At 40.7% G+C, this 13,862-nt stretch overlaps 1 protein-coding gene across 4 annotated transcripts in view; it reads left to right on the top strand.

Annotated features, from left to right (window-relative positions):
* The first annotated feature begins 3,508 nt into the window (after positions 1-3,508).
* The window catches only part of ESYT2 (extended synaptotagmin 2), an 81,528-nt gene continuing 71,174 nt past the window's right edge, over positions 3,509-13,862 (top strand). For 2 of the 4 annotated variants that reach the window (XM_069859314.1, XM_069859313.1), the window contains exon 1: positions 3,509-3,903. In XM_069859314.1, the coding sequence (XP_069715415.1) occupies positions 3,562-3,903 (342 nt within the window). In that variant the 5' untranslated portion in view covers positions 3,509-3,561. The remainder of the gene's footprint in view (positions 3,904-13,862) is intronic. The other 2 variants (XM_069859316.1, XM_069859315.1) reach the window with 1 other exon arrangement.

Here is a 13,862-nt window from a genome sequence, read left to right as displayed (position 1 = left end):
GCTATCATAAGTATAAAAATAAAGTCACAAAATACATGAATCAACAATTCCAAGATTCTGGAGCAGGATTATTAAACAATTTATCAGCACCAAAACAATTAGAATAAACAAATAACTTGTGTTTACCCAGGACATTTATCAAAAACTTTATAATAGAGTAACTGAGCCTAGAGTCTGTGTCTTGATTTTATCAAGGCTCTTTTGTCCCTACTATAATAGTGGCATGCTAATTTCATACCACCTGGCTTCTTCATCAAAATACTGTGTGGGCCAAGTCAGCTATCCACAGAAGTTCTAAGTCATCAGCACTAACCTCTTTATCAGAACTTTCTATTGATGTTACAGATAAATGCTATCAAATTAATGCTACAAGATCTTGCTTCTGTTTTCCTGTTTGATCAGCAGTGTTACCCACCTTTAGTTCCGATTAATCAGAATTCTGTAACAACTAATGAATTATTCTGCCCAAGATCAATGCCAGGCTGTCATCCTAAATGCTACAGCAAGATTAATTTTTTTTCAAATGTGCTTCTCCAGTGTATTAGTACTGACTGCACATGGTACTTCTCTACAAAACCTATATCCATCTCATTTGCAGAATACACACTGAGACATAAAGGAGAGCAGAACAAGATCCAGTGTATAATAAAGTGTTAGTTGGCAAATGACATCTTAATTCAATCATTTTTTTTCCTCATTTTGAGTTTTCATTTTGGTTTGTGGTACAGTTATATTCTGCTTCAGATACTGTAGAACCAAGTAGCGAAGTAAAATGAAGCAGTGGAGTCCAAGACTGAGAACCAAGGGCTTGAAGAAACTAGGAAATATTAACAGTCTTGGTTGTAATGGAGGGAGCCAACGTAGAATATGGCCACTTGTACTAGGTGATACTGACACTCAGCAGTGAGCAGTTCACGGGGAAGTCTATGTCAGCACACCAAGTAATGAGAAGAGGAATACAATAAATGCAAAATATCACCCACGTATTCTGTAGTTTGATATTACTGGTGTCCAAACAGGTCACAGAGTCATACCTGATACCCCCAGTTTACAGTAACCAGCTTTTATAGGGTCTTGTGCTGCCCTTCAGTCCCCTGTCACAGCCTGTAGGTGTTTTGATTCCCCAGAACACCCAAAGTAAGTAAATTGCCATTTCAAAGCTTGGACTGCCATAGAGTTGTAAATCGTGGATTTTGTTCCTGTTTTGTCTCATTTAGTCCCTACAAATTTTCATCCTGACTAACCTAGTTATTCAGGTGGACACCACAGACCATCAGTGAGAAAGAGGGAGTAAAAGAAAGCGACATGGGTCTATGGCCAGAAGTCATTTCTTTTGAGTGGTCCATGGTGTCTGATTGCAGGTGTGGAGGGAATTTGTAAAGATGGTACAACAGAACAGCACATTTATTTGTCAAGATCCTTTTCCCAATTCTGCTTTAAAGCACTGAGGAAACAGCTTTCCCTTTTGTGCTGTGGCCTTTCCGACTTTCCAGTTCTCTGGATAATTAAGATGAACTTGCCTTCGCTTATGAAGGAAATTACTTAGGCAGCTTTTCTGTTTGTCTGTTTCCATAACTTTTCCATTTCCCCTTCCCTGCCTGCAACACTACCCTCATAAATTCCTGCACATTTTGTGGAAATAGGCATCTGAGGAGAGGAGAAAGGACCCTCACTCTCACTAAGTGAAAGGCTGTCTATTTAAAGCCCAAAGAAAAAAAATCAACTGGTAAATGCTATTTCATCAGCAAGTGTGCACCAGCAAACCGACAGCACACAGCTAAGCAGAAACAGCAGCTGCCTCTTCCAGAATGGGAGGTTGCATAAAAAATACTGGCAAGATAAAGGAATGGTAGGAGCAATTATGTGGGAACCAGGTGTTACTGTGATAAAGGGATACAGGATACAAGTCTGTATAAAATCAGCTTTTTCAGTTCCACAGATCAGAGCTTGTGAAATCCCAAGATTGTGGGTGCCAGCTGCACATCGGAGAGATGATCAAGGAGCAGCTTTATCCAAAGATCACAGAATCACAGAGTGGTTTGAGTTGGAAGGGACTATGAAGGTCATCTGGTTCAACGATTCTGCAGTGAGAAGGGACATCTTCAACTTGATCAGATTGCTCAGAGCCCCATCCAGCCTGACTTTGAATGTTTCCAGGGACTGAGCATCTACCACCTCTCGGGACAGTGTTTCACCACCCTCAGCCTAAAAAGTTTTTTTCTAATATCTAGTCTGACTCTTCTTTTAATTTAAAACCATTATCCCCTTGCCATATTGCAACAGTCCCTGCTAAAAAGACTTCCCCCCATCTTTCTTATAAGCCCCCTTTAAGTACTGAAAGGCCACAATACAGTCTCCTCAGAGTCTTCTCCAAGATGAACAAACCCAGCTCTCTCAGTCTTTCTGCACAGGGGAGGTGTTAGAGGCATTTGATCATTTTTGCGGCCCTCCTCTGGATGAGCTCCAAGGATGTGTGGGCAAGGCTCCTGGAACACCAGCTGTAACTCAGGAGTGGAGTGAGCAGCCTCTGGGTGACCAGTCAGTCCTTCAACAGGAAACAAAGGCAAACTCAAGGCTCATGGGCAGCACCCGCTGAGAGATTCAGTCAGAGATTCGCCTTGGCTTGCGGGTTCTGCTTCTCCCAGCCGGCAGGAGCTTGTTCCCTTGTCCCAGCCAGCTCCCCTCGTCCCTGTGGCAGTGGGGAGAGCTCGGATCCCCTGGAGCGAAGCAGAGCTTCCTAGAGCAGCCCTGGAAAAGATTCATAGAATCGTTACACTGGAAAAGACCTTTGAGATAACTGAGTCCAACCATACCTTGTCCACTTCAAAATCATTTCCTTAAGCACCTCACCTACCCGTCTTTTAAACATCTCCAGGGATGGTGACTCAACCACCGCCTTGGGCAGCCTCTGCCAGTGCCCCATAACCCCTTCGGTGAAGGATTTTTTCCTAATGTCTAAGTTGAGCCTCTTGGCGCAACTTCAGGCCATTGCCTCTCGTCTTGTCGCCATCACTTGGGAGGAGAGACGAACACCTGCTTGGTACAACCTCCTTTCAGGTAGTTGTAGGGAGCAATAAGGTCTCCCCTCAGCCTCCTTTTCTAAACAAGCCTAAACAACCCCAGCTCCTTCAGCCGCTCCTCCTAAGACTCATTCTCCAGCCCCTTCACCAGCTTCGTGGTCCTTCTCTTGACACGCTCCGGCACCTCAACGCCCTTCCCGTAGTGAGGGGCCCAAACCGACCACGGGGTTGGAGGTGCGGCGAGCGCCGAGTGCGGGGTCGGGGCCGTTCCCGACGGAGGCCAAGCTCCGCCGCGCCCCGGGGCGCACAGGGAGGAGCGGGGGCGTGGGGAGCGGTGGGCGAGGCCGGGCGCCCCCTGGCGGACGCGCCCCCCCCCCCCCCCGGCGGCGATGGTTCGGGCCGGGCCGCCCCGAACCCGGAAGCGGGCGGCGGGCGGTGCCGGGCGCGGGCTGCGAGGAGCCGCCCTGCCCCCCCGCCCGCCCGCAGCCGGCGCCCCGGGAGGAGGAGGAGAAGCAGCGGGAGGAAGCGCCGCTGCGGTAGCATGAGCGGGGCCGCGGCTAAGCAGCCCCCCGGCGCGGGGGCCGCCGCGGAGAAGGCGCCGGCGGGGGACTCGGCACCGGAGCCGCCGCCGCCGCTGCTGAGCGTGGACGTGACGGGTTTGGTGTCGCAGTTCGCGAGGAGCTTCGTGCTGATCTTCCCCGTGTACGTGCTGGGCTACCTGGGGCTGAGCTTCAGCTGGGTCCTCATCGCGCTCTGCGGGCTCTTCTGGATCCGCAGGCACCGCGGCGGCAAAACCTCCCGGCTGGGCCGGGCTCTCGCTTTCCTGGAGGACGAGGAGGAGGCGGTGCGGCTCAGCGTCCCCTCCGCCGACCTGCCCGCCTGGGTGAGTGCCCCTCGCGGCCCCCTCGGCTGGGGGCGGTAACGGGGTCGTGGGTTCCGGGGGGACGAGGGGAAGGTGTAGCGGTGTCTCTGCCCGGTGCGGGACCGTGAGGCGAGGGCTGAGGCGGAGGGGGCTCTGGTGGCTGAGCTTGGGCGCGTGGGAAGGTTTTCTTCGACAGCGAGGTTTTCTTTGGGAAGTTTAAGGCTTTCTGATAAGTCCTTGGAAACTGCCGTTGTTATTATTTTGTTTTAGCTGAATCTTAGCTTCAGAGCTGAATATTTTTTTCTGTGATTTTTCCTTTGGAGTTTTTTAAACACGGCTGACACCGGTCCCCCAGCAGTGTCAGTGTTTATCCAGGCCTCCTCGCATCCTCCTCTGTCCCGATGAGCTGCTGTGCGGAGCCCGCTGGTCTCTTAGTCCCTCTGCCTGGCATCTTGAGTGTTTCTGCTACGTCTTCCCCTGTGATTTCTTTGCTGCCTGCTCTCTGCTCCTCAATCTCAGCCGTCCGCATCCCTGCTAGGCACTCTTTGCGGTGATTGTGCATCCAGCAGCTGTTCTCATGGGATTAAATTGGTGTACCTGATGTGACCTGTCCCAGCTCGGCTAAGGAAGTTATAGGAGTTCCAGACATTTAGAGAGAATAGCGTGTAGGTGTGAGATGGGTCTCTTTTTTTATTCCTACTTCTTCATATCCTTTGATCTAGTTTTAGTAGAAGATCATGGTAAAAATGGGGACGGTGTTTAAAAGAGATGAGGTGGTTTTACTGCTTGAAGCTGAAATGTGAGTCTTAGATAATGGGTTTAATAGCTCTTATGTTAGTTCTGTGTTAGCTTTTTTTCACCCCCCTGTAGTCATGCAGCCACGTAATGGAAGTGTTCTGCGTTGATGTATTTAAAACGAATTAATTCAATCTACATTCATTGTAGAGACTTGTTTATAGCAACTATCTGCTGGTAACTAAGCAATGGATACTCATGCTTAGTGCTGCGTCTAAATGTTTCAAATCACAATTTTTTACCTTGGATAAAATGGTAATTAATTCCTGTGTGAAACATCTAAGATTTAGAAAGGGGCCTCTTGAGTGAAGTCAGAGGCAAAAAGTCATAGAGAGGAGTGAGTGCTGGTTGCAAACACCTGCATGTCATATAGTGTTATGAGAAAGCAACTGATAATTATGCAGTGTTTTCTAGGAAATGTGGCTTTCTGATATGCCTGTTGGCAGATGTATTGTAAATCACGGTGTGGTTTTTTGTGTGTTTGTCTGTTTGTTCTTTCCCCTCTTTAATAATGTTCTTAAATTTTGAGGGTCTTAGATTTGTTTGTTATGCTAACATATATGGTATTTTCTGGAAGTATCATGCTTCCAAATAAATGTAGCTACCAGATGAAGTACAATCTGGAAATTCAGGTCTTCTGGGAACTGAAGGCACACTTAAATCAAAAGTGATCCTCACTGTCTGCTGTCATAGTCATTAGGCTTTATATGAGCCTTTTTGTTGCCTCTGTAATGTATATTGGAAAACTGTTATTCTGCTCTCTTCTGCTTTGTGTGTTGTCTTGGAGATTCATGGATTTCAGTCACATTCCAAATGAGGGGTAGTGGATGGTATATGGAGCCTGACATCTCTTTAATAGGTATCAATTTATCCATCTTGATGTGAACTCAAAATAGGGTACATTCCCTTGGTTTCTGGTCAGGAAAATAGACTTGAAATTACTTGAGTAGGACAGTGCTGTGTTTTAAACATAGGAAATGTTTTACTCTTCCTGGATGGAAAGGAAGATGTAATAAGCCATTTTTCAACTAACATCACATAACATCCCAAATATTTATTTGACACATGGTGTTTTTCTGAGCCTTGATTAGAAAAGAACTTTAGCTGAGTGGCACTATGTAAGGTGTGTATTGAAGGTGGGATTTCTTTCCTCCTCAGCTACTTTGGCATTGATACTGCTCTCGTGACAGATGTTTAAATATTTAGCAATACTACATTGAGTTATTTATTTTTAAGAAAGTGATTATTGCAGGAGTAATGAAGTAAGATTTTTTTTTCTGCTGGCAGTATGCTCAGTTACAATTTTAAAGTTATGCTTTTGTGCTATCACACTAGAGTTCATAATGTTAAGTATTAGTCTCCTAAATTAGATTTACTTCTTCCATAAGCAGGTGGTTATACAATAAGAATTTTGTGCACTGTCCATGTAAAATGGATTAATTCAGCATGAGTACAAGTTACGTTACTTAAAATATAAACACCGAATTGTTTAAAAGAAATAAGTATGTGATAAAAAATATTTCATTTACTGTATTAAAAGAATAAGATCTGTACTCACAGACTTGCCAACTTGTAGTTATAGCTCTTCTGCGTGTTGGGAAGATGGTTATATAGGGTGAGAGGGAGCAGAAGTGGGTGCTTTTCAAAGTCATTTAAAACTAGGCAGCAGAATGTACAATGAGAAAGGACTGGAGATCAAAAAGGTCTTTAAATAAAGTCAATATTTCTCCTTTTAGTCAGTATTTCTCCTTTCTTAGCAATGTTTTTCTAGAGTAGATTATTTTATGAATGAGTGTAATTAAGATGCAAACATACGTAAGGAAAAGTAGCAATTTAAGTGTCACTACTTAGAGGATAGATGGTAGGAAAACAGGACTCAGTTTTTAAAGGCTAAGTGTCACGGAGCCTGTTATTTTTAAAACAGTAATGGAATTTCATGATCTAAGTGGTGCAACAAATTTACTTTGTTCTTTCTCAGAACAACTGGAAAAGTTAATCCAATTTTGCCACTGTGGGGGTTTTTGCTTGCTTAACATAACTCTTATAACATGCCAACATACTATGTTGGACGTCTCTTTGGATAAGTGAAACTTTTTGCTCCTGTTTTCTGCAACATAGAGATAAAAAGCTACGTTGACTTTTTGCCTTCCCTGCCCCAGATTAATTGTAAATTTGGCCTGGTACCAGCAGCTGTCTGTGTGTGCGGTCTGTCAGCACTCAACAGGAGACCAAAATAGGAATAAATCTTAGTGTTTTTAAATAATCGATTCTGAAAACAGATTTAGAGAATTTTCTTTGTCTCCCTAAACTTGTGTTATACAGAAACTGAAATAATATACATCATTGTAGTAAAAGTAATGCCAGATTAAAATATTAAGTCTGCTGTAGCATTTTGGGTCCTACAGACTTGCTTAAGTTTCTGCTCTAGTTTGGAATGACTTTTAGTGGTTTGGGTTTGTTCTTTTGTGTTCTTACCTACTTAAGGTAAAAAGAAAAATCTGCCTAAACCTACAAATATTTCTTGTAATGTTTTTAGCTTAAATGGTTTATAGTCCTATTGTAAGGAAATACCTGGCAGCTTTTCTTTTTCTTAGAAAGGTGTATGAGATTCTTGCAGACTGGAAGTGTTGTGAGTTACCATTGAGCTGCTGTATGACTGCTGTACCTACAGGGGAGACTTAATGTCAGCATGTACCCTTTTTAATAGATGCTGATGTATAGCAACAATAATCAATGAAACAGTTATCAAACCATACTTAGTTGAGTGGTTTTGCAGTGATGGTGTTCAATAGAACATGACTTCAATGGCAGTTGGATATTTCTTGGTTGAGTGTTGTATTGAATATTGAACAGTCTGCTATTGAGGGATGACGAACCATTCTGAGTAAAAGCAGACTTCAGAACATCAGACTGCAGGGAAAACTGGGACTTATAGCTATGAAATTATTTGAATTTAGTCTTGTGTTAGAATAAAATTCACATACCTTTTTCCCCCAAAGCCCTTCCATGAGCAGCTTGTCAAATATGCCAGTTTAGTGGTTAGAGTGACGAAGACTTTGGCATTTACTGATATTAGGAAGACAGACTGGAAGAAGAGTGATTAGGTGGCTCTAACTGCAGGATCATATCCTGTACTGAGTGACACCTGCAGAAAAGGCTGAGGTCGTTATGCTCTTATGTGTATTTGATACGAAGATTTCTCAATGCTGTAGAATCAAGCTTGCTGACTGGATCATTGACAGTTCAGGACAGGAATCTCCAAAGAATCGCTGTTGATGAGTATTAGGTATGTGCTCAGTAAACCTGATAAAAGAAGTGAACTTCTGCGATACAGTGTGTGGTTTTAATTGTCATAGAACCAAAAGATTTTCCTTTTAAGTTTCTGCTATTCCTTTGGTTAATGCTGTTATTACTGTAGCTGTAGGAGTTGTAGGTGGATTTTTATACAACATTCTCAAAAATGAAAAGGAAGACTATGAGGCACTGTGTCACATTCTTCTGATCCTTTCTCCTAATGTTAGTTGAGCATGTTAGATTGAATTTACTGATGAGGAATTTATAAGAAAAATTACTTCCATGTCCGGCTGCTTAGTGCTAAGCTGTATCTAATCAGTTTGTATGGTCGGTACTGCAGATGGCCATATACTCTATGCTGCCAGCCTGCATCTTCAAAGCAGGAAGAGGTGTGAGTAAGAACAGAATAATAACTTGTGAGTAATTAACAACTGAAGTCCGTATCCTCCTTCTGCCTGATTATTTTCTTTGAAAAGTTATTTAATTTGGTTCACTGTTGTAGTTAAGAAGGTAATTAGGATGACTTTGTAAGAGTACCTCATGGTTCAGAGACACATCCGTGGTGGTTTTAGGAATGGAGAACTAGAGGAATGAAAAGGCATTTATGTTGGGTGATTGATTGTATCTTCCTGTTTCTCAAATAAAGCTTTCAAATCTATTGTGTTAAACCTGTGCTGAGATGTTGTCTGTCACATAACACGCTCTTTCACATAGTAATATGGTAGGCATCACTCTGATTCATATGCAAGATCCTTTTCCAGAATATTTTGGTAGAAAGCTGTGTAGTGAACTGATGTTTATGAACATAATATATTTCTTCAGCAGTTTGATACCAACCTGGAAGTATTAATATATTTTTTTAGGCTGATTTTAGGTACCACAGGCCTTCTAAACATGTACAAATAATACATTATTTTTTCATATGACAAATTGATATTATGTAACAGCGATTACTGACATTTGGGACCACTGCTAATGTGTTCTTCAAAGGTTCTGTTTCTCTGAATAGCTAAGGAAGATGTGGACAAGTCTTTTTAGTTTTGGTTTTGGGTTTTTTTTTTTTATTTTGCATTTTAGTCTGCTAGTGTCATTTCCATGCCTGAATAGTTTTGCATATAAGGATTGGCTCAGCTTTAGCCACGTTTGAGAATGTGGGAGTCGTAAGGATCTTGTCAGTAAAGACTGAGGTTTTATGGAAGAAAAGTGTCTAATGTAGCAGTTAGTCTTTTCTGCCTCTTCTACAAGATTCATCTCATTTTAAATTACTACTGCTGTATGAGATTGTTGGCACACCAGTGTGGTTGGACATGCATTCTAAGATTTTATTTTACTTTTTTTTCCTTTCACTTGAGTCTCCTGGGAAATGGGAAGATGATCAGGGTTATTGTCAAAATATTTTCATTTTAATTTTTTTTGTAATGAAAGCATGTTCTAGAAATGTTAAGTATTTGAAGCAGCTCTTTAGTGTCCTCTTTTTGGTTTTTAAAAGTGAAAGAAGAGGCAGTATTCTGTTTCTATTAAGATGAAAATCTTTGACTTAAATAATTTGATTTATATTGCAGTTTATCTCCCATTTATCAAATCATCACTAGTTACAGCACCGAAAAGGTTCTCTGTTTGCTGAAATTGCCTTTCAACCTGGTTATTCTATGATTCTATATGATTCTTTTGAGCTTTGCAAGAATTTTGTGCTGACTGTATGCCTGTACCAAATCTGAGGTGTGGGTTTGTAAAAGCTGTTTTTAAAACTTACTTTAAAATAATCTGAAGTTTTAAAAGAGCGTTGATTTTTAAATATCGTCTGTAGTATCTGAAAGCGGTTTGTCAGAGCCCTATAGTAGTAAATCAGATTCTGAAAGCAGCGGTCAATGATTATAAATGAACCTAATGCCATTGATTTGGTATGTTTCAACATGTGGATACAAGGGAATCAATAACAGTATGATCCTTCTGGAGGGTTTACAAAAATAAGGTATTTTGTATGAGACACTGCTGTTTAGATACAGAGTTTTTGACCTGTGAAGTTTCATTTTCCTTCTTGTTGGATAATATAAATTAAATCTGTTGCTGCCATTTTCTAAGGAATTTTAGAAGAGAGGCTCCACCAGCAGCTTCGGAGCTTTTCTGTGGCCTAGCAGGGGCCAGGTTCTAAGTTTTATGTACCAAACTTGACAGGCCAGCAGAATTTCAAATGTAGTGTATGTAAAGCTACTTTAGTGTATGTAAAGCTACTTTTGTGCATTCAGGGGAAATACTACACAGCTTCAGAGAAGAAAATTAAATCCTTATCTTTGGCTGGTGTTTGTGAACGCTTAATGAAAATAAAGGATATACAAAGATGGAGTATTCAAAATGGAATCATGTGAATAAGAGCACTGGGGAAACAGTATTTTAGTAAGAAGAGTTGAGAGTCATTTTATTTTAAACAACTGTTCGGAATGAGTAAGTTGCGAAACTGAACTGTTTAGGGATGTCTGGCTTTATATCATTTGTATAACTTGTGGATCATAGGGCACTTTGATATTTTGATATTTCTAGGTAAGATTTGTTTTGGTTGAATGAGGAGATATTTCTGTGAAGTTTAGAAAGAAAATGTTGGATGAGGAATAAGAATAAAATCAAGAATTTGCTAAAAGTGACCATGTATGAAATTGCTTCCCCCAAATTTCCCATGAACTGACCTAGGAACCCTTCTTCAGTCCCATCTGCCATGTACTTAACACTTTTATTACTTTGCAGGGAATGAAAGGGAACTGGGTAGCATTTGTGTTTCTTAGTTGTTATACATTTTTTTGATCCTCACTGGATGAGGCTAGAAGATGATAGTGTAAGCAGATGTGTGTGTATGTTTTGAAAATAAAGAGCCAACTTGTATTTGTTTTCTTTCTGGCACTTGACACCTGTGTTTTGATTTCACAGGTATTGTTCCTTTTATTATGCTTTTAATGCAAGTTTTATGACTTTTCTTAGCTGGCCATCCAAGAATAAGTTACAAAATGGATCGTTGTCGGGCTACGAAACTGAAACTTGCCACATCAGCTAGTGGAGTAACTGACAGCAGTAGTGGATTTCTTCTCCATTGATTAGGATTAGTCCAGATTAAATTTGTTTTAGAAGGAAGCTTCATTACAAAAGTGAAGTTTAAGAATCTTAAATCCTTTCCTGACTTTGGGGCCATGCCTTCAACAAGTATGCTGGCCTTGCTAAGTCTGTTCCATTTACCTCAGCTTCTCAAGATTATTTGTTTTGATCCTACGTTCCCTCACATAGTCTAGTATTTCCATTGAGTCTTTGCCTTTATGTTAGGGTTCAGGTGAGGAGCTGTGACCCATATCCTGTTGAATCCCATTGATATGACGCCTGGGAGTGTGGAAAAAAAGAGGCACTCCTCACCTTTCTTGCAGTCATTTGATCCCCATCCCCAACCTACTTCTAGTTTTTATTCCAAATAGCTTCTGTCAAGGTTCGTGTACCTGTCTTTATTGGACTGGTGGAATTGTTTTCTTTGCTGTTTAAATGGTGCAGCCTTGTTTTGATTTGTTTTTTTTTCCTATGTGCTTCCTGTGATATTGTTAAAAGTTAGAGGAACAGTGAGAATTTAAAAGTTTTTTCCTGCCAAAAGTTCCTTATTCATGAGAATATGTATAAAGAGCATCCCTAAATTTTATAGGGATAGGCTTTTCTCTGCATTCAGATGCACTTAGTGCAGAGAGAATCAGGGAGTTTAATAGTTAAGAGAATGATTCTGCAGTTTCAAAACAACATGAATATGTGCTCTTGACAAAAAGGTTTTTCTGCATCCCGTTGCATTTTCCCACTGCCTTCTTGTGCCAGCATTAGAATTTACTTGGCCACCTAACCATAGTTCTTTTGCCAGGCTTAGTGTTCAGCTGGATCGGTTCCCCGAGTTAGTTTACTGTGCAAGCACACGAGTGCTAGTGCCTGCAAGAAGGAGGTTATGGAAGCCTGTGGTCAGGCTTAAAGTGAAAAGGAACAATAGCCTGCATGAAGAGGACCTTCTTAGAAGGATATGGCAAATTTCACTGCTGAGGTGTCTTTGTGGGGAAGCAAGGTTTGAACCGGAACAGTTTATAATGTCAAATTGCACGTCCAAGTTCTTTAACATGTCAACAGACCTGTTAACATAATCATCAAACATATAAATTCTCAGTACTTTGATCCAGCTTAAAAGCTGGCCCTGATTTTACTGCGTGGTTGGATGGGCTCCAGAGGTCCCTTCCAACCTGAATTATTCTATGATTTTTGTTTTAAGCTGTGATTTAAATTAGCATTCAGTCTCCAATTGAGTCTTTCAAGTGATAGGAAACCTTTTCTGTATAAAATACCAGTATTTACTTAACTATTAAGTGTACTAGCAAATAATAAAAAAAAGAATGCTATCTTTAGAGAAGTGTTTTGTGGGAGGTAGTGAGACTTAAGTTGTTCAGATGCCTGTCAGCTGAATAGCTAGTATTAAAATTCTGTGCGGCAAATTGCTAAAACATATAGTTTTTCAAATGGAGCTCCTGTTATATAAATAACCTTTGGAAGAGGCATCTTCACGTGGAATGAGTCACTGCACAAAGTTTTGTCTGCTACAACCTAGTGTGACTACAGATTTCTCCTTAGGAGTTGAAAATTTGAAACAGGGCTAATGGTTTTCAGCTGAAGTAGTCTGGAATTAGGTTCCATGAAGTTGTTACTAGAAATATGAAACTAGTTTTACTTGGCTGAAAATAACTGTCACATGACAGACAAGCATTACATTGTCATTTGACTGTCCTTATCATATAGCAGCATGGGTCAAGTTTACATCAGTTCAGTTTCAAACGCTTGCACCTAAGTAATCTGTATTTGTGAGATATATTGCATGCTTTTTTTGCATCTGTTTTAATGAAGACATTAATTGAGAGGGTCCAGTACAGAGTCTAGCACTGCTGTTTTCATAACCTTTGTTTGCATTTCTTTGGTTGGATACAGACTTTTATGAGTTATCGAGATCTACTGAAACAGTTTCCTTTGGGAACATTTTGAATTATGTAACACCACGTGTGAAATTAAATGTATTGACAATCCAGTGTCTTGTATTCCTTCAATGTCTACCTTAAAGGGGGGATGGGAAAAAAGTGGGTTTACAACTAAAAATGCTGCATCTTCCTGTTTCAGTTTTAAAAGTAACCACAAGAAATTTTGAAGCATGAAGGCAGTTACAAAGACTTAATTATTCCAATTCAAATTGATTTTGCAGTATTGTGATCCACACTTCTGCTCTTATAGTTTACAAGTCTTCATTTTTTAAATAACTTACTAAAAAAAAAATGTGGGGAGAAACTCAAATGGAACTTACCAGCTCAGGCAGCTCGTAGTTTGCTTTATAATTGAGCATTATTACCGTTTCTTTGTAATACATGATTCTTCATACCTTACTCCAGATTTACACAGCTTGATATAAAAAATGTATCTGTGCTTTCTCAGATGCCCTTATTCACATAAAATGTTCTGTAGACAATTTTATCAGCTTTGAAAAACAATAGTGAAAAAGGTTTACAACTTTATATTCAAAGACACAACAACAACTCTAGTGTTCTTCAGGGAGAAGTATTGCAAGACATGCTCTGTGCTGAGTTTTTTGTGTGTGCTTACAGAGCAAACTCTCAGGACTTGTTGGTAGTGAGCTAGTTTGATCTGTCTGCGTGTTTGAAGCAGACAGTTAAAGTAATGAATGATACTTCAAATGAGGAAATGTCTTTTCTTAATTTGTTAATATTTCGTAGTACAGTAAGCTTGCTGGTCTAGAATTTTGAAAAAGTAATTTATGTAGAGGCAAGTCTCTTCCCTCCTCCCCCAGTGTACGGATTCATCTTGCTAATAGTTGAACTAGCATGCCAAAT

The sequence above is a fragment of the Phaenicophaeus curvirostris genome, chromosome 6, assembly GCF_032191515.1.
Source record: "Phaenicophaeus curvirostris isolate KB17595 chromosome 6, BPBGC_Pcur_1.0, whole genome shotgun sequence".
In the NCBI taxonomy this organism is placed as follows: Eukaryota; Metazoa; Chordata; class Aves; order Cuculiformes; family Cuculidae; genus Phaenicophaeus; species Phaenicophaeus curvirostris.
This window is presented reverse-complemented; position numbering and strand designations above follow the sequence as displayed.